Source organism: Sceloporus occidentalis, unplaced genomic scaffold (genome assembly GCF_023333645.1).
Source record: "Sceloporus occidentalis isolate IW3139 unplaced genomic scaffold, rSceOcc1.0.p SCAF_1, whole genome shotgun sequence".
Classification (NCBI taxonomy): domain Eukaryota; kingdom Metazoa; phylum Chordata; class Lepidosauria; order Squamata; family Phrynosomatidae; genus Sceloporus; species Sceloporus occidentalis.
Window position 1 is genome coordinate 140,025,491 of NW_028316981.1, and position 18,310 is coordinate 140,043,800.

Below are 18,310 nucleotides of genomic sequence, written 5' to 3' on the forward strand. Positions count from 1 at the left end.
AAGTCTGGACTCTAGAGTCATAGGCCCTGTTTAGATGAGCCATTAAGCACATTCTCAGTACATGCTAGGGTTGCCTGGGAGCATCCTTTACAGACGCTCCCTAACCCTAATACATACTGAGTACGTAAAAATGGCGACACCCTATCTACATGGGCACTGCCATTTTGACGTAACGGCCATTACGTCTTGGCGCCCTTTCAGCGGCGCCCAAAGGAGCTCCAAAACGGAGCTCCTTTCGTGCCACATATTGCTGGCGCGGCCTTTACACAACCAGCGATACTAAAGAGAAAGGGGCCGAGCGACCCCTTTCTCTCTCTCCCTGCTGCTGTTTCCTGGCCCTTTCCAGGCCGCAGGGAAGCAGCCTTTTGCCACTTCCCTGAGGCCAGGAAAAGTGGTGGATCGGGGCCTCCAGGGCTGCCGCTGTGGCAGCTGAGGCCCCGATCTGTCGGGGAAAGGGGCGGTCTGTATCCCGCCATAGTCATCCTACATTCAAACTACTACAGTTTGCTGGCAATACAATATTTGGCAGTTACACTTCTTACCTGTGACAGCTGCTCCCTCTCCTCTCCTGATTCCCTTCCCATCGTTTTCAGAGGTATGCAAACATTGCCACTTCTCTTCCAAATTCCATATATCAGTAACTCACAGGTGATATCAACTTAATCTTTACTAAGCATTTGTTTCAGCTTTGCCTTCAAGGTAAGAACCAGAATCTCCTGTACAAAATACATTTGTCCCTCCATATTCGCTAGGGTTAGGGGCACCGCAAATACCGCAGATAACAAAAACACCTTGTTTTTACCTGAGAGGACACTTCTAAGAATCTCTAGGTCCTCCAGTGCAACTCTGTGGTCAACGTCCAACAGACACTCACCATAGAACTTAACTAGATGACCTATAAATGCCTAGTAGAGTATTCCTCTAGGAATCTCTAGGTCTTTCAGTGCAACTTTTAGTTAAAGGTGACCATAGAGTTGCATTGGAGGACCTAGATATTCCTAGAGAGAACATAGTAATCAAATCCATGAATAATCAAATTTGCAAAGCCGTAAATATGGAAGGATGAGTGTGCAAAGCACTGTTTGGTAATTGTCAGCCTGGAAGAATTTATCAGGTTAGTAAAAACAAATGTTGTCATAAGTTGTAGAATCTGCATGCCAGTACATGTGTATATGCAGACATGCACACACACTTGACTGAAACAGAATTTGTTACTTGATCAGGTGCTGGTCAGCAATCTAATTGTTATTTTGTGTTTCTTAGATCCTCTGTCAATGGGGCCCCAGAAAGCTTTGGAAACAATTGGTGCAAATTTGCAGAAACAGTATGAAAATTGGCAACCAAGAGTAAGTATCTTTTACGTATGAGTTTACAGCTTCCCTTTCCTAACATGTACTAGTATTTTTTCACAAAAATGATCTGGGTTCATCCTGATGTATGGAATATACCATATATATGTTAATAATTTGACAATATTCATTGCTTAGCTGACTCTTTCTTCTTGTATATGTAATCTTGTGTCCTCCAAAAAGTTATTAGGATTCAACATGGTTGAAAGGAAGGAGTGTTTGACCTTCTTCCTCCTTCATTGCCTAGCCTTCTCAGGAGAAAGCGAGGTGGAGGAGGAGCCTTGCAGGGCAAGTGTTTGCCTGTCCTCCTCTTCCATCCATGCCAAAGCTCCTCCACCACTTGGCTTTCTGAGGAAACAGCCAGAGAGAGGAAGAGGAGGATAGAATTAATATTAATAATATTTATTAATTATTAATTAGGTTTTAATTAAATATTAATTAATTACTATATGTGGCCTGAAGAAGTTTAGCCTATTTGGCCCTACCATTTGCCAAGTTCTGCAGGGCTGATTTATGGCAACCCATGGATTTCATAGTTTTTTTTTCCTTTGGCAAGGAATACTAAGAATTCTCTAAAGATGCTAGCCACAGCTACTGGTGAAACATCAGGAATAAACTCTTATAGAACATGGCCCTATAGTCTGAAAAACACACAACTAATAAGTGGTTTTTCCAGTTCCTTCCTCTGAAATATAGCCTACAACACTTGGTATTTGTTGGCAGTCTCCCATCCAATTACTAACTAGGGCTGTCCCTGCTTATCTTCCAAGACCATATTGTATCTGATGCCTTTACGATATTAATGAATCCTAATCCTAATGAATCCTAAACCATATGTTTTCCATGTGTCCTGTGTGTTTCTTCAGGTTGCATAAGACTGTAAGGCTATTTTTCATTCATCTGTTGTTGTTCATTATTCTGAGCTTCACATGTGTTGTTCAGCAATAAGAGAACTGCCGTGTTCTGTTGGCCTGCCCATCTCACTGCTACATGTGCAAATTTAGATAATAGTATTTTCTGTCTGGAATCTTGTTTTCTTGTCTGGTATATGCTTTTGAATTCTGAAAATCCTTTTTCCTTCCCATAAGGAACTCGTGTAGGAACTCTTGAATGAGAGCTAGTTCATCCTGGCTATTAACAATATCCTTGGGTAAATTTATTCCTAGTCATCCTACTTTAAAACCTAATTGGCTGTACATAGACATGTGCATATCTCATCATTAATTGATCTGTTCCTGTATAATTTATAGAATCAATAAAGGTAATAAATGGCTAAAGCAAACATTTTATTTGGTTTCTTGGACTAAGAGCAGAGGCTTCTTCTTCCTCAACAATTTAAAATGAAATTGTTGTTCAAGCTGATAGAATTTGTTTAGTATTTTGTTGTCAAAATCAAATAGAATGACTAGAGACCAAAACTCAGTAGAACTTATTGTGTAGTGAGTGTGATGCTGAGCCTCTGTGTAGTCAGTTAAATTGGTCTGCATGATGACACAAAGTGAATTGAGAGCAACGGCAGTTTCCTGGATCATCATCTCTCTCTGAATGTCTTTACTTCCTCTTTGGTTACTATTAAATGTTTTTCAGAATACTCATGCTCCTTCCAGTAAAGTCTAATATGTTCCTATTGACATTTCTTTTTGTACAGCCAATCTAGAACTAATTTCTAACTAAGTGTTGGAATTTTCAACATCTTCAGTTCTTTTATTGTTTGGATTTTGCTGGATTTTGCATTTACCAAAATATAAGATTTCCCCTCAGCCAGAAAAGAAAAAGAAAATGGGTGGGGGATGGGGATGGAGCTAGTCTATCAAAAGAAGCCATTATATGGTGGTGTGTGTGTGTGTGTGTGAGTGATACACACACACACACACACACACACACATGATTATCATTATCACCATTTTACTTGTTCTGCTAAGTGAGTTTGGAAAGTTGCCTTAAGGTAGAAACCAAAAAGCTAAACTTTAAAAGATATCAGACTTCTTGCATGGTAATATTATGAATTTAGTGGGGTGGGAGGGAAGGAGACCATTGAAATAGAAACTCTTTATATGACTATATGCTACTTTTTTTCTTGGATAAATCATAACCATAATATTCCATTGCTTTATTCTTTCTGAAATGCTCTGGTCAGGAATAATAGATGCATTAAAGAAAGAAGTGTGTGTTCAGGAAGACAACAAAGGTAGTCTTGATCCTGGGAGTTCTGGCATATTTGGGGAAGGGAAGGACATAACTGGAAAACTGATGTCTGTAAACATCTTTGGTGTACGTTTGTGGAATCCTTTAGCGGTAACATCTGTGTGAGCAGGAAAGGCCACAGTGCTTTTTATGAATAAAATTGCAATGATGGCACATTATTACCCTTATTGATGAGTCATACAGTTCTGAGTATCCGTGCTACATACCATTCCAGAGCCCTTCTGTTTTCAGCAGTAACAAGAATAATGAATCCTTTGGAACGCAGCCTATTGGCTGGCTGACATGAGGCTTTAACACAGCGTGTGGAACCTAACGTATAGTAAAACCTCAGGGCACAACGAAAACAAACGAGTTTCTCTGCTGTTTTAATAACAGAGCCCATGGAATTGGGGAAAGGGGATGCGAGGAGGAGGCTTCTGTTAGCAGCAGGTACTCTGTGTGTGGGCCGACCTCATGCTGCCTTGTATAGTTTGCACAAAACATGAGGCAATTACTGAGCTCAGATGTTTTGTGTGCAAGGTACTGGCTCATAGCGGTAAATCACTGCCCTTTGAAACATTGCAAAGCAGAACACGTAGCACTTTATTGCACACAGCCAGCTTTTGAGTTTTTCTGCAGTAATAAAGAGAAGTTCCTGGGCTATCTGCAATAAAATAATAGGGGAATGATTGAATTTCCCAGACCTTTGCTGTAAATACTAATAGACCTACTTTTGTCCTCGGTTTCTTTTCCCTCCCCAGCCCCAATACTTCCTTAGATGGTCTATCATGAAGATTTGAGAGAACCAAATGTTAGGCCAGTGAAATAGCTAGTGTAGGGAGGAGACCCTGGAAATTATACACTATGAATGATGGACAAATTGTCGAATTCTGGTTATTGGAAAATGGCTCCTGCATGCATAAGCTATTTTGGAAGGATTATCCAATCAACTGTTGTGTAATGGGGCTCAGTTTTTAACATAGTTTCTCTTACAAAAATCATGAATGCTAAATTTGGAGAGAATCCAAGAGACAACTTTGAGTGTTGTCTTAATTTTCCAAACTGACTCTCCTTTGGATTGGACTGGTGTACCTTTCTTTGTCAAGTATTATTGAACCACTGGCTGTAGTTTATCGCCTTTCTACTGCATACATTTTTAAGGCAAGTCTTTCTCATATTGTGCAGCTGTATACTTTTCTCTGTAGGAGAGAAAACTGTTTTAGCATTTCAATCTGCAGTAAAGTACAATCAAGTAAAGCAATCATTTCATTGCAAGGCTCAAAAATGTATTTGTGAAAAAGAAATAGAGGATTTTAAAAAATAGCTATTATACAGTGAGGAATTCATCTCAAAAACTTTAATAAATTATAACTATGCAGTTAGGCATAGGGATTATTTTAGCACTGTATTATTTTTAAAACGCAACTCTGAGAAGATTGTTGCAGATAGATAATAATATATGTTACCTGTTTGGATAAACTAAATTCTGCTTACATGAGCCAAGCTAACTAGAATTACATTCCTTCTCCTTTGCTCCTAACTGGCATTGTATGATACTGGGATTTCAAAATGTAAACCACTAGTGTGAAGTCGAAGACTTCTACAGATGACATCCATAGTTTTTTGTTGGTTTTTTGGGTTATGTAGCTGTGTTCTAGAAACAGTATTCCCTGATGTTTCGCTGGCATCTTCTGAGAAATCGTCTCAGAAGATGCCAGCCACAGATGCTGGTGAAATGTCAGGAAAAAACTCTTCTAGAACATGACCACATAACCCGAAAAATCCACAAAAAACTATAACTCACTAGTGTCTTGCCATCGGATATTTAGACAAATCTTCCACATACTGATGCTTTAATATTTATCGTTGTTCAAATTAGGATAAGGCAATTCCCATCCTAGGGTTTTCTTGGCAAGATTTATTCAGAGGAGGTTTGACATTGCCCTCCTCTAAGGCTGAGTGTTTGTCGCTTACCCAAGATCATTCAGTGGGTTTCCATGGCTGAGTGGGGTTTTGAACCCAAGGGCCTTGGACTGTTAGTCCTGCTCTCAAATTACTATACCATGTTGGCTCTCAGTATTCCACTGCAGCTCCATACCCCCCCCCCCCCCGCACACCCACCCTTCTTGGTTTAGAGATAATGGAAGTTGTGGTCCAGGATTTAGAAAGCCACACATTTCCTACTCCAGCTCTAAAAAAAGCCTTGTTTAAGATGTTTGTCATTAATGAAAGCTGTTCCATGTGAATGTCCACATAATGTTGTACTTCTTTAATTCTGTTGATGGAATATCATGCTGCCAGGAGGCAGAGGTAGAATTTTGCTCATGTTAATAATACCTGAAGCTGCAGTAACAAGGAAGGTGGCAGCGAGGGGAAAAGGTGCCATTATTATTTATCCCACCTTTTCTTGTTTGTTCAGAGTGGCTTGTAACCAACATCAAACATCAATAAAACAATAAAATACACAATAAACACCCCAAGGAAAACCAAGGAGTTAAAAAAAATCTGATAACATATGCTGAAGTAACAAAGCACAGATCTAAAACAAATGAATCACTTTGCTGAATTATTAAAACACTTGATAGAACTGGCAGTTTTACACATCCCCTATCCCCAAATCACAGAACTGCAAGGGATCATTGAAACATACATGGCCAGGCAGCTCATTAAGGAATACTAAGGCAGTGCTGAAAACATGATGCTTCTTTCCACAACTTTCTTATCTCAGTAATGGAGAGAGTGTTAACCATATATGAGGAAGACACCATCTGTAGGGCAATTATCTTTAGCTTGTAGACATCTTTGATTATAATAAGTAGAATGAGAATAAATAAATTCTTATCCAGGAATTTCAGAGCTCTGGCCTAGACCAGCTTAGTTAAAAAAGTTCAACTTACCTCATTTTATTGCCTAATATGATTTTGAACTTCACTGTATTTTTTTTCTTAAATTATCTGGGTGGAGGTGGGAAATCTGAGAGAGCTAGGGTTCCGTATAGATGACACGAGTTCCAAAATAATTAAGAGTGTTTTAAGTAAATAAGTTTTTTAGCAAATTGAAGCAGCTTCTACTTTCCAGTTTACATGTCATGCTTAAACTATTGTTAATATTCAGCTAACTACTTGCTTGTCATGATCAGACTCTAAGTTACAAGCTACTTTCAAATAGTGATTTGCAATATAGGTTAACTACTGCTCTCATAAAGTGAACTTTGCTTGTCACGATCAGACTCTAAGTTACAAGCTAGTTTCAAATAGTGATTTACAATGTAGGTTAACTACTGCTCTCATAAAGTGAACCTTACTAATTTAACCAAAGATTTGTCTTATTTCATTCAGTGGCCAAGCATAGGCCCATGGGATAGAAAGTGAAACTTTCCAATTGAAGTTAAGCTTTTTCAATGATAGTTAAAGATTTTCATATATGTGAAGCCCAGGCTCATTCCAGTACAATAGTACTGTATATATTCATGAATAAGTCTAGAAATTGTAGTAAAATTTTTGATCCAAAACACCTGGGGCGACTTATCCATGGAAAACTGTAAGTACTGTAGATTAACTCATATCAGAGGAGGATGGGGATGAGTAGTAGCAGCAGTAGCAGCAGTAGTAGCCATAACAGAGATATCCCCCTTCTATGAGTAGACTGGCAAAAAGTGAGAGCTTGGTGTTCATGATTGTGTTTACTAACCTAAATGTTTTGATTGACAATAGCATTTCCTTTCTATTGTACTAGCAGTGGTATTTACATGCTCATTATTTATGGAAAAATGTAAAAACTCCCATTCATCATTATGGATACCGAGGCAAATATGAAAGAGAAACACAAAAACATCATAATGAAAATAAAAAAGAGCCAGAGATACTATAAAAGAGACAAAATGAGCTTGTTAAAGTGCTTTGCAAAAAGAAAAAGAGAAAAGATAAGAAAAGAAAAAAGGCCTTTGTGATGACACTAAAACAATTGTTGTGTTGATACCAGTCAGATTTCCATGGGGAGATAATTCCATAACTGAGGTGCAAATAGCAAAGATCTCTCCCAGTTGACATACAATATAGCCAAAATACTGAGAGAAAAGCTTATCTTTTTATTGAGTAGAATCCTGCTGAATTCTACTAGATTTAACCCTACTTCCCACAAAAAGGAGGTGAAAACGTAAACCTGTCTACACTTTGATGCTTTCTAAATTTCAGAAATGGCTGAATATTTCTCTGATAAAATAAATATCCCCTAATCTAAATAAAATAAGTGAATAAATCCTGGCAAGCAGAAAGCAAGTTTGTCAGGAGAAGGCCTGGCCATTTTTGTTTTTTTATGCAGGGATTTGTTTGTTAATATGTGAGTCCATATAAATCTCATAGGATGTAAGTAGAGATGACCAGTAGGGTTTTAAATAGATGTTATTGAGGAGTTACAGCTTCATGCGTTTTCTCTCCTATGTATGTTCCTGTTTTTTTTAAAAAAAACAACAACTTGGTAGAGAAATAAATATAGAAATAGGTTTAAATCTGTCCCTCAGAATTAACATGTTTGAACAACAGAACAACTGTTTATGAAGTTTGTGATTTTAACCTAAGAGTCTTCATGTTATCATGCAATGTGGCGCAGTGGTTAAATGCCTGTACTGCAGCCATTCACTCGAAACCACAAGGTTGCGAGTTCAAGATCAGCAAAAGGGCCCAAGCTCGACTCAGGCTTGCATCCTTCCGAGGTCTCTAAAATGAATACCCAGACTGTTGGGGGCAAATTAGCTTACTTGCTAATTAGCTTACTTGCTGTTCACCGCTATGATCTTTGGAATAGCGGTATATAAATAAAACAAATTATTATTATTATTATTATTATTATTATTCATAGTTTCACTAGTAAGAGCTAGGTAAAGAAAATCTTATAATCCATTTAAATAATAAAACATATATTTCTAAAAACAAATGCTAAAGCATAACATCACAATATAAAATACCCTCAGATAAGAAATAATAATTCTTAAATTTACAATGTTGCTAATTAAATAATTACATTTTAAAAGGGTGAGCTTTTATTTATATCCAGAATATTACCTGACTGTTTATAATCTGGTGAGATGAGAGAGAGAGAGGTAGGAAGCTGGCATTCTGAAACATGTATTGTAATTATTGAAATACAACACCACTTTAACTGCAAGGCTCATAACATAACCTAATTATCCAGGTATTTTTCAAAGAATTCTATTATATTAATTTATTTTCAGCTCTTAGTTATGTTCACATATGTGCAGAAATAATATTTCCAATATTTTTCTCCCCCTTCCATAAACAGTTTAGTAGCTATAAGAGAATACTTTGAAGAACATCCCTAGGTCAGTTAGTTTCTTTCGTAAGTCTTGAGTGAGTGGTAGAGTCACATGGGAAGATAAACCATCAAAGTGATCTGGTACAATTTACATGCTAGCCTTCCCAGAACCCTGGTTTAAGAGAACACCACTCTTTTCTCTGCAGCCAATTGGCTATAGTTTTGGAATTGGATTAGAGTGTTGTCTTCCAAAAACATTAAATCTTCTTTTTGTATTTTGGCAGTTTTAGCATGAGCATTAAAGAGGAACTGTAACAGATCTTTCCATATTCATTGACAGGTTCTGTTAAGGGAGCCAAATAGTGCCTCTGTTACTGGCTGTAATGGTCACCCCCTGGCTTTCTTTCCCCCTGGATGCTGAGCTTTTGCCTAGTTCACATTGTTTTTTTGTTTGTGACAAACTGCAAACAAGGTTGTGTAGCCAAAGGCGAAATTGCAGGCTGGATGGCACACAGTTTACATAATTCAAAATCTGGTGTGAAGTACTTTGCAGCATATGCTCATTAAATTTGCATGGAATTAAACTCCCCCCTTTCTTTGGTTGGTGATTATTTTTGTTACCATTCCACTTTTAACTCCTTAATGTCCAAAATATTTAAGCCAGTGCTTCATTTAAAATGTATGTTTTAAAGAAAAAGCCATGACTATTTTTCTTTCTAACCACTTCGGTTGTTCTCACTGAATTAATTCTGGTTTTGGAACACTGAAACGCACAGTGCTTCCCAGTTCCTTTTTAAAATATTCCTCTGAAGATTCTAATGATGGCATGATTTCCCCATGATTATTGGGCAGGTTAAGAAAGCAAATGTCATTTGATTCTTCACATATTAGTATCTACCATTACAGTGGACCCTTGCTATCCACTGGGGTTTGGTTCTAGGGCCACCCCCCCCCCCCCACCCCGGGATACTAAAATCCATGGATGCTCAAGTCACATAGTAAAATTGTGTCCTGTATATAAAATGGCAAAATCAAGATTTGCTATTTGGAATTTATATTTTTTTTAAAAAAATTCAAGCCGTGGATACTTGAATCCGTGGATAAAAAAAGTTGTGGATAAGGAGAGCCAGCTATACTAAATTGATTCACTCTTTCCCTACCTCCCCCTATTCCCATGTGGGTTTATCCATTTCAGGGGAGCGATTGTTGAACTTTTGATACTCAGAGGATGGCAATAGCAAACCCTCTCTGGAGAAACATGCCAAGAAAACCCCATTATAGGTTTGCCTTTGTTGTTGTTAACTGCTCTTGAATCGATCTGGAACCATGGTGGCTCTGTGGATGAGACAGCACCAAGGCTCCCTGTCTTCCACTGCTCTGCTTAGTTGCTGTAAACTTATATGCAAGATCTCTTTAATAGTGTCCATCCATTTAGCATGCAGCCTTCCCCTTTTTCTACTTCCCTCCACCTTTCCTAGCATTATTGTTTTTTCCAATGATTCATGCCTTCTCATGATAGGTCTAAATTATGACAGCATAAGGGCCTGAATAGACGGGCAAAAATAGCCTGCTTCTGGATGGCTTCAGAGTACGGTGTTTTGATGACATATGCTTTGAAGCTGCCTAGAAGCCAGCTTGAAGCTGCCCGGCTGCCCAGACATGGGCCAGCTTCTGGGTGTTTTGGAGGCACGGTGTTTACACACCACACGCCACCAGAGCATCATGAAGCCAGCTTCTGGCCATGATGTGGGCGGCAGCCTTCAGGGCTGTCTGTTTTGGCTCTCTGTTTTGTCGTTGTGATGATCCCTGGGGCCCAAGCAGCTAAACAGACACCCTGTTCTTGGCCCTTAGACCCACTGGATCCCTTTAATTTCCCCTAGAGTCTCCTGGGTTTCTGTTTCCGCTCCCTGCTGCGCTGACTGAGTCCCCTTGAGATCCTCTAGTCAAGCTGTCACCACCCAGTGAATCTCCAATGAACTCTCTTCTGGCCTCTGGCCACCATGTACAAAAGTCCACCAATGTGAAGACATATTGTTTTCCCTTGGCAGTCTTCTGGGGGAGGGGCCCTAAAATGACCACCACCACTCTCTGAAATGGTACATCTATGATGGGTAGGGGTTGTAGAGGGGCCTTGGCCTGATCCATGGAGTTTCCAACACGCTGACAGGCCACACAGGATCGGACAAAGACAGCAACATCTTTGTTCATCCCCTCCCAAAAGAAAGCCTTCTTAAGTCTGAGCTTAGTTTGCGTGACCCCTGTATGGCCACTGGGGTGGTCATGCGCCAGGCTGAGGAGCTTGGTCCTATACCTAGTTGGGACCAGTAGTTGCTTTTCTGGTGACCAGACATCCTTAAAGTCCATTGGCCAAAATTCATGGTAGAGCAGGCCATCTGTCACCACGAACTTGGCACGCTCGTTTGGTGGAGTGGCATGTGCCTCACCCCTTGCCAAGGATCAGGCCGCCTGTAATGTCGGGTCTGATTGTTGTTCCTGGAACAACTACTAGGGTTGCATTCTCATTGTAGAAATAATCTGGTTTGACACCACTTTAACTGCAAGGCTCAGAGCGGGGCTCTGGTGTCATAACAGACTTCCAGAATTCCATCACCTTAAGCCCTGACATTTAAAGCAGTGTCAAAGGGGATTATTTCTACAATGCAAAGCAGCTCTAGTTGTTGTTCCAGGTCTGTGAGGTTTTATGTTAGTATTATGGTGTCCACTGCATATTTTAGATTATTGATATTCCTTCCTCCTATTTTCCCTCCTTCTCCTTCTGTGTCCAAGCCTGCTTTTTTTTTACAATATGTTCTGTATATAAATTAAACAGATAAGGGGATAAGATACAGCCTTGTCTGACCCCTTTGCCAGTTGCAAACCATTCTGTTTCTACATGTTCTGTTCGGACAGTAGCTTCTTGTCCTGAGTATAGATTGCTCATCAGGACTGTCAGGTGTGTTGGCACTCCCATTTCTTTAAAAGCTTTTCATAGCCTTTCATGATCTATGCAATGGAAGGCTTTGATGTAGTCTATAAAGCACATGCTGATTTACTTTTAGAATTCCCTCGTGTGCTCCATTAGGTATTGTAATAGCAATAGCAATAGCAAGTACATTTCTATACCGCTCATCAGTGAACTAGCACTCCCTAAGTGGTTTCCAATGTGTAAGCTAGTTGCCTCCAACAAGCTGGGTACTAATTTTACTGACCCACAAAAGGATGGAAGGCTGAGTTGACCTTAGAGCCCTCCAGGATCAAACGTATAATGTTGTGGCTGCAGGACTGACATTTAACCACTTCACCACCAGAGCTTGCAATGTGGTCCCTAGTGCCTCTTCCATTCCTGACCCTGACTTGGACCTCTGATATGTATGGTTGGAATATATGTTGCAGAATTATGAACATAATTGTGTTTGCGTGGGAGATTAGTGCTATGGTCCTATAGTTGCTGCAGTCTTTTGTGTCTCCTTTTTTGTGGTTCAGGATGTATATTGATAGTTTCCAATCTGTTGGCCATCGTTTTGTTTTTCATATCTATTGACATATGTTGGTTAGCACTAGAGTTGACTCTGTCAATGTGAATTGCAGCATTTCGATTGGAATATCATCTATTTCTGGTGTTTTGTTTTTTTGCCATTTCTCTTATTGCAGCTTCCACCCCGCTTTTTAGAATTTGAGGTTCATCTTCATATGGCTCTTCATTCCACGTGTCCTTCATTTTGACATCTCTTCTGTATAGCTGTTCTGTGTATTGCATCACATTTCTTTTTATTCCTACCTTGTCTTAAATTATGTTATTTTTATTGTCATAGAGTGTCCTGCTCCTTGTTTTGAATTTTCCTTTGATTTCCCAAATCTTATGGAACTCCTGTTCTTCCCTTTTTGTTGTTGTTTAATATTTCTTTATACTGGTCATTGTAATAATGTTCTTTATCTTTTTGCACTAGCAGTTGTAACATTGCCTTTATGGTTCTTAGTTTGTTCCTATCTCCCTTTTGTTTTTCTTCTCCTCTTTTCTTTATTGGTTGTAGTGTTTTTTCTGTCATCCATGGTTTCTTCTCTTTCTTTTTATCTATTGAAAAGGTTTGTCTGCATTCTTCTTTTATTATATCCCTGGCTTCTGACCATAGTTCACCTGGTTCTTAGTCTATGATGCTTAGTAGTGCAAATAGTTCACCTGGTTTCTTATGTTGTCAGTAAATTCTGTTGAGATAATTGTTTAGATCATGTTTTTGGTATGATGACTGGTTTTGTTTTCTTCTTGAGTTTTACTCTTATTTTTTATATGAGTAATTTATGATCTGTGCCACAGTCGATACCTGGTCTAGTCTTTACAACCAATATGGAGTTTTGCCATCTTTTACTTCCGATTATATAATCTTTTTGGTATTTGTATTGGCCATCTGGTGATGCCCATGTGTATAACCTTCTTTCTGGTTGTATGAAAAATGTGTTTGCAATGAATAGGTTGTTGGCATCACAAAAAACTATCAGATGCTTACCTGCTTACCAAAAATCTATCAGATGCGAACTGCCTAAGGTTTGCCTTAGGGTCAACATAAGTTGGAAAAATGACTTGAAAGCAACCATTGGTTTCCTCTGCCCTATTTCTTTATGGGTAGTTATTTACTAACCTGAAGATATTTTCTTCTTGTTCTTGTTGTATGCCTTTCTGACTTATCTATCTGATTATCATGGGGTTTTCTTGCCAAGCTTTATTCAGAGCTGATTTGCCTTTGCCTTCCTCTGAGGCTGAGAGAGTATAACTTGCCCAGGGTCAGCCAGTGGGTTTCCATGGCCAAGAGAAGATTTAAATCCTGACCTCCCCGTTTCCTATTCCAATACTCAAACCACTGCACCACACTGGCACTTATGAGGGTAATGCACTGATATAATCAGTTGGGAAATGTGTACTGTGATTTACTCTATAACAAGATCTTGAGAACTGTTTCCCATGTTACGTATGCAGAAAGGCCCCTTTGTATGTCATGCATAACATTGTTCTGATGTCCTTCAGCATGAGATGCAAGATGGCAAAGTGTTGCTGTTCACATTATTACCACCTTCCAGGAAATACTTGCAGGAAGTCCCCCAAAGTACTGATGTAGTGCCAATAGTGGTTCTTAGCCAAGTACAGGGCAGGCAGCTATTTCTCAGTTTTGGAGCACAGGAATAAGGTGTCAGTCTTTTACTGGTGCTTGTAATGTGGCATCTGATATAATATTGTGCAGCAGATGGTAGGATTGTGCTGGAATCATATATAGATAATGGATGATTGGGCAACTTTTCATTTCTTTTGGAGATACCATCAATACTGTTATTTAAAGATATATTGCATCTATATTCACAAATTGAATTTCTCACTGGCTATGGAAGACTTTTGAAACATCTTCATTAGACAGATTATCTAGAAGCTCCAAGAGGAAAGATATAAAATATATATTTGGTTCCTAGTTTGGAATATATGCTCCAGCTTCTTGTTTGTCAGGGTTGACAGTGTGTGTGTGTGTGTGTGTGTGTGTGTAAGTGAGTGGGTGACCAAACTCAGTGAACAGTTTTAAAAAATCACTCATTTTTGACACAGCAGCTTCCAGAACTCCTCACTTGTTTCTTCAGAGCTTGCAAATATCATCAACTGTTTCTTCATTTTAGTGTTAATTATTAAAACAATGGTCAGTGTCATAAATTCCTTTTTTGTGGAAAAGTTGCCCTGAATACATGTAAGACTCAAGGAGTAGTAGTAACATTTCTAGTGGGCCATGGTAAGCTTGGTTACGTTTTTGGCTTTTATGTGCTAGCTTGAAGCATTGAAATAGCACTCATTGGTGATTATGAACATTGGCAATTAAAAGCAGAGACACCTGGGACATCCATATTAATAAATGAGGAGTTTGTACCCCAGACTTTAAAAATATATCTCGGTGCTCTTAAAGTGAGACCACCTCTGCATATAAGTGGCTTGTATCCTGCAAAAACAGACACTCCCCTTGCTGCCATTTCAAAGCTCATTCTGAAAATCATTAACACACAAGCATGACTTCACCTGTTCTCAGATATAAATTTCTTGCCAACTAGTGCTTGGAGGGAGGCAGGAGGAGTGTGCCCCTGTTGGTTCTGCTGGACCATGGTATCCTTTTGGTATCCTTGGTAAGATGAGACTTAGGGGCACTGTTTTGCAGTGCTCATTCCTTCCTGGAGGGGCAAACCAGACAGTGGTGCTGAGGGACTCATATTCAACCTCTTGGCCCCTCTGGGTTCAAATCGGTCCTCTATTCTATTTAAGACATACAGTGTGCCCTTGTCTTACACAGGTGTTCCATTCTGGACCCCCCCCCCCACATAAGACAAATTCCATGTATGCTTGAGCCCCATTGAAACTAATGCGGCTCGGGTGTGGCAGCACAGCGACGCACGCGCGTCATGGGCATGCACACCATTTTCTCCTTGTTGCACAGCTTTCAGCGTAAGCTGAAAGCCATGTATCGGGCACCTGCATATGACGCAGGCGCACTGTACATGAAACTGCTAGGAGAGGTTGTCCAGAGTTTTCAGTTTGGTGCCATCAATATACAGATGACACCATAAGCCAAGGAAACTGTTTTGGTTTTAAATTGGTGCCTGTCACCAGTAATAGATTGGATGAGGGTGAACAAATTGAAACTTAATCCAGATGAGATGAAGGTCCTCTTGGTCAGTTGAAAGGCAAATCAGGAAAAGGGCCTCCTCTTGTGCTGGATGGGGTTACGCTTCCCACTGAAGATGCAGGTTCACATCTTGGATGTGCTCCTGAATTCAGCTGTGAGCCTGGACGTGACTAGGAGTTCATTTGCAAATTTAAAGCTAGTGTAGCAGCTGCACCCATTCTTTGAGAGATCAGATCTGGCCATGGTGACATATGCCTTAGTTATATCCCAGTTGGATTACTGTAATGTGCTTTACATTGGGCTGTCCTTGAAGAGGTGTTCAGAAGCTTCAACCGATCCAAAGAGCTGCAGCCAGCTAACTTACGATGTTGGCTACAGGAATCACACAACTCCCTTGTTGCAACATCTCCACTGGCTGCCGGTCTGCTTTTAGGCACAATTCAAAGTGCTGGTTATGACCTTCAAAGGTCCAGGTTATATGAAGGATTGTACTTTTCTTTACAAACCATCCCATGCTCTGAGATCTGCTGGGGAGGCCCTTCTCTCTGTCCCACTTCCCTAACAGGTACACCTGGAGGTAACATAGGAGAGGCCTTCTCAGTGGCTGCCTCCAGGCTCTAGAACAGGGGTAGGCAACCTGCGGCCCGTGGGCCGGATGCTGCCCGGCGAGGCCTTGGGACTGGCCCCAGCCCGGTCCTGCCGCCGATTGCCGCCGGGGCCTTTGGCCTCTCACGCGCAGGGGCAAGGGGGGTCAATTGTCTATAGACGCCTCAGAAACATGCATTTATATTAAAAAAAATTTAAAAATCAGCAAATTTTTTTTGCATGTCCTCCACTTTTTTTTTAAAAAGTGTCCACCATTTGAAAATGTTGTCCTACATTTGTCCCGGTTTATTTATTTATTTAATTTTTTTTAAATTAATTATTTATTTTTTGGCTTCGGGCCCCCCAGTTGTCTGAGGGACAGTAACCCGGCCCCCAGCTCAAAAAGGTTGCCTACCCTTGCTCTAGAATATCCTTCTTAGAAAAGCTAGACTGGTACCCCCCCACTCCCCCCCCACCCCCCCCGGCAGATGAGCAAAGACAGGTATGTGAGGTGTGATTATATAAGGCCCATTGTACACAATGCACTGGATATTGTTCATTGTTGTGCTGGCGTGTGTGTGTTTGCCTTTTTTAAATTTAAAGATATATGTTTTAGCCTAGTTTTAATTTTTTGAATGTTTAATTGTATTTTAACTTTTATATCTTGTTGAACTTTAACAATGTTTCTTTTTTAAAATTGATGTAAGGCACTTTTGACTCTCAATTTGGGGAAAAGATGGCATAGAACTAAACATAATAATACTAACAGTAATAATAATTGTGATGTTAATGGGTAGGGTAGTTTTAAAATGACTGATTACAATAAACAGTGTTTGTTCTAACATTTTGTCACTAGTTTGAAATAAAACAAAGGTATTAAAGTCTACTTAGGAACAGTCTCTTCAAGCAGTGCTACTCAAAGTGGTGGACTCGTGCTGGTCTCTTGAGCATACACGGATTTTGTTATTCATGGAGGTTCCTGGAACCAAACCCCAGCAGATAACAAGGGTCCACTGAAATTGCTCCCCCCACCACATCAGATAGCCTAAGAAGCACTGTCATAAAGCATTCTCTTAGAGAAAGTGCCTCTGTAAAATGCATTGGGCCTGGATTTCTTTATAAAAATATAGAAGTAGTGGCAAAGATACGTCACTTTTGTGAGTGACACATAAATATGCGAAAGTTTGCAAAATATGAGCAAAATCCAAAACTTTTGTGTGTGTAGCCCACACAAATTACAAAATGGAGACACCTTATACACAAGAAACAGATTTCTGTTCAGGTTTCCATATCCATGGATTCTTTATTGACAGATTCAACCATCCATGGCTTAAAAATATATATATATTTAAAAATCCCAAAAGTAAACCTTGATTTTGCCATTTTACATAAGGGACACAATTTTACTATATATTTAATGGTACTTGTACATTCACTAACAAAATCCCAGTGGTTACCAAAGGCCCACTGTACATAAAAGGAGACTAATTGAGGTCACGTCTATGAAGGTTAAGATCAGACTTATATCAATTTATTTGGGACTAAGCCCATTCATTCCAGTGTGATTGGGTTCTAAGAATGCATGTATAGAATTGTGATGCAGATATGCAGTCCTATATATATTTATTTGGAAGTAAGGCTCGTTAATGAAAATGAAACTTAGCCGGGAAATACATTTGTTTATTTATTTGTTTATTTATTTATACATACATACATACATACATACACTTCTATCCCACCCTTTATCATGGGATTTTAAGGTGGCATACTATATAAACAATATGAAACACTTCCAGATTAAAATCATAAACAAAAACATTAAACAGAGCAACCACTTTAAAGCAACAACATTTTTAATGTATACATTGAAATAAACTTGCTAATGCATACTTTTTTTAGTTTTTGCATATTTTTTAATTTTTAATTTTGTTTCTCTTATATAATATAAAATTCAATTTGTTCCATCCACCAATTGTTATTATTTTACATTCCATTTTCCTTAACAAACTCAAATTGAGTTATTTTGAAGACAAAGAGCCCTCCTTCCAACCACCATCTTGAGGGGGAGAGAGGCCAGGCCTGGAAGAAAAAGAGCCCTCCTCCAACCATCATCTTGAGGGGGAGAGAGGCCTGGCCTGGAAGAAAAAGAGCCCTCCTCCAACCACCATCTTGAGGGGGAGAGAGGCCTGGCCTGGAAGAAAAAGAGCCCTCCTCCAACCACCATCTTGAGGGGGAGAGAGGCCAGGCCTGGAAGAAAAAGAGCCCTCCTCCAACCAC

General features: G+C 39.5%; 1 protein-coding gene across 3 annotated transcripts in view; it reads left to right on the forward strand.

Annotated features, from left to right (window-relative positions):
• RPTOR (regulatory associated protein of MTOR complex 1) overlaps positions 1–18,310 on the forward strand; it is a 539,367-nt gene that overhangs the window by 74,230 nt on the left and 446,827 nt on the right. For all 3 annotated transcript variants that reach the window (XM_089539327.1, XM_089539336.1, XM_089539347.1), the window contains exon 3: positions 1,264–1,346. In XM_089539327.1, coding sequence (XP_089395453.1) covers positions 1,264–1,346 — 83 coding nt within the window. The remainder of the gene's footprint in view (positions 1–1,263; positions 1,347–18,310) is intronic.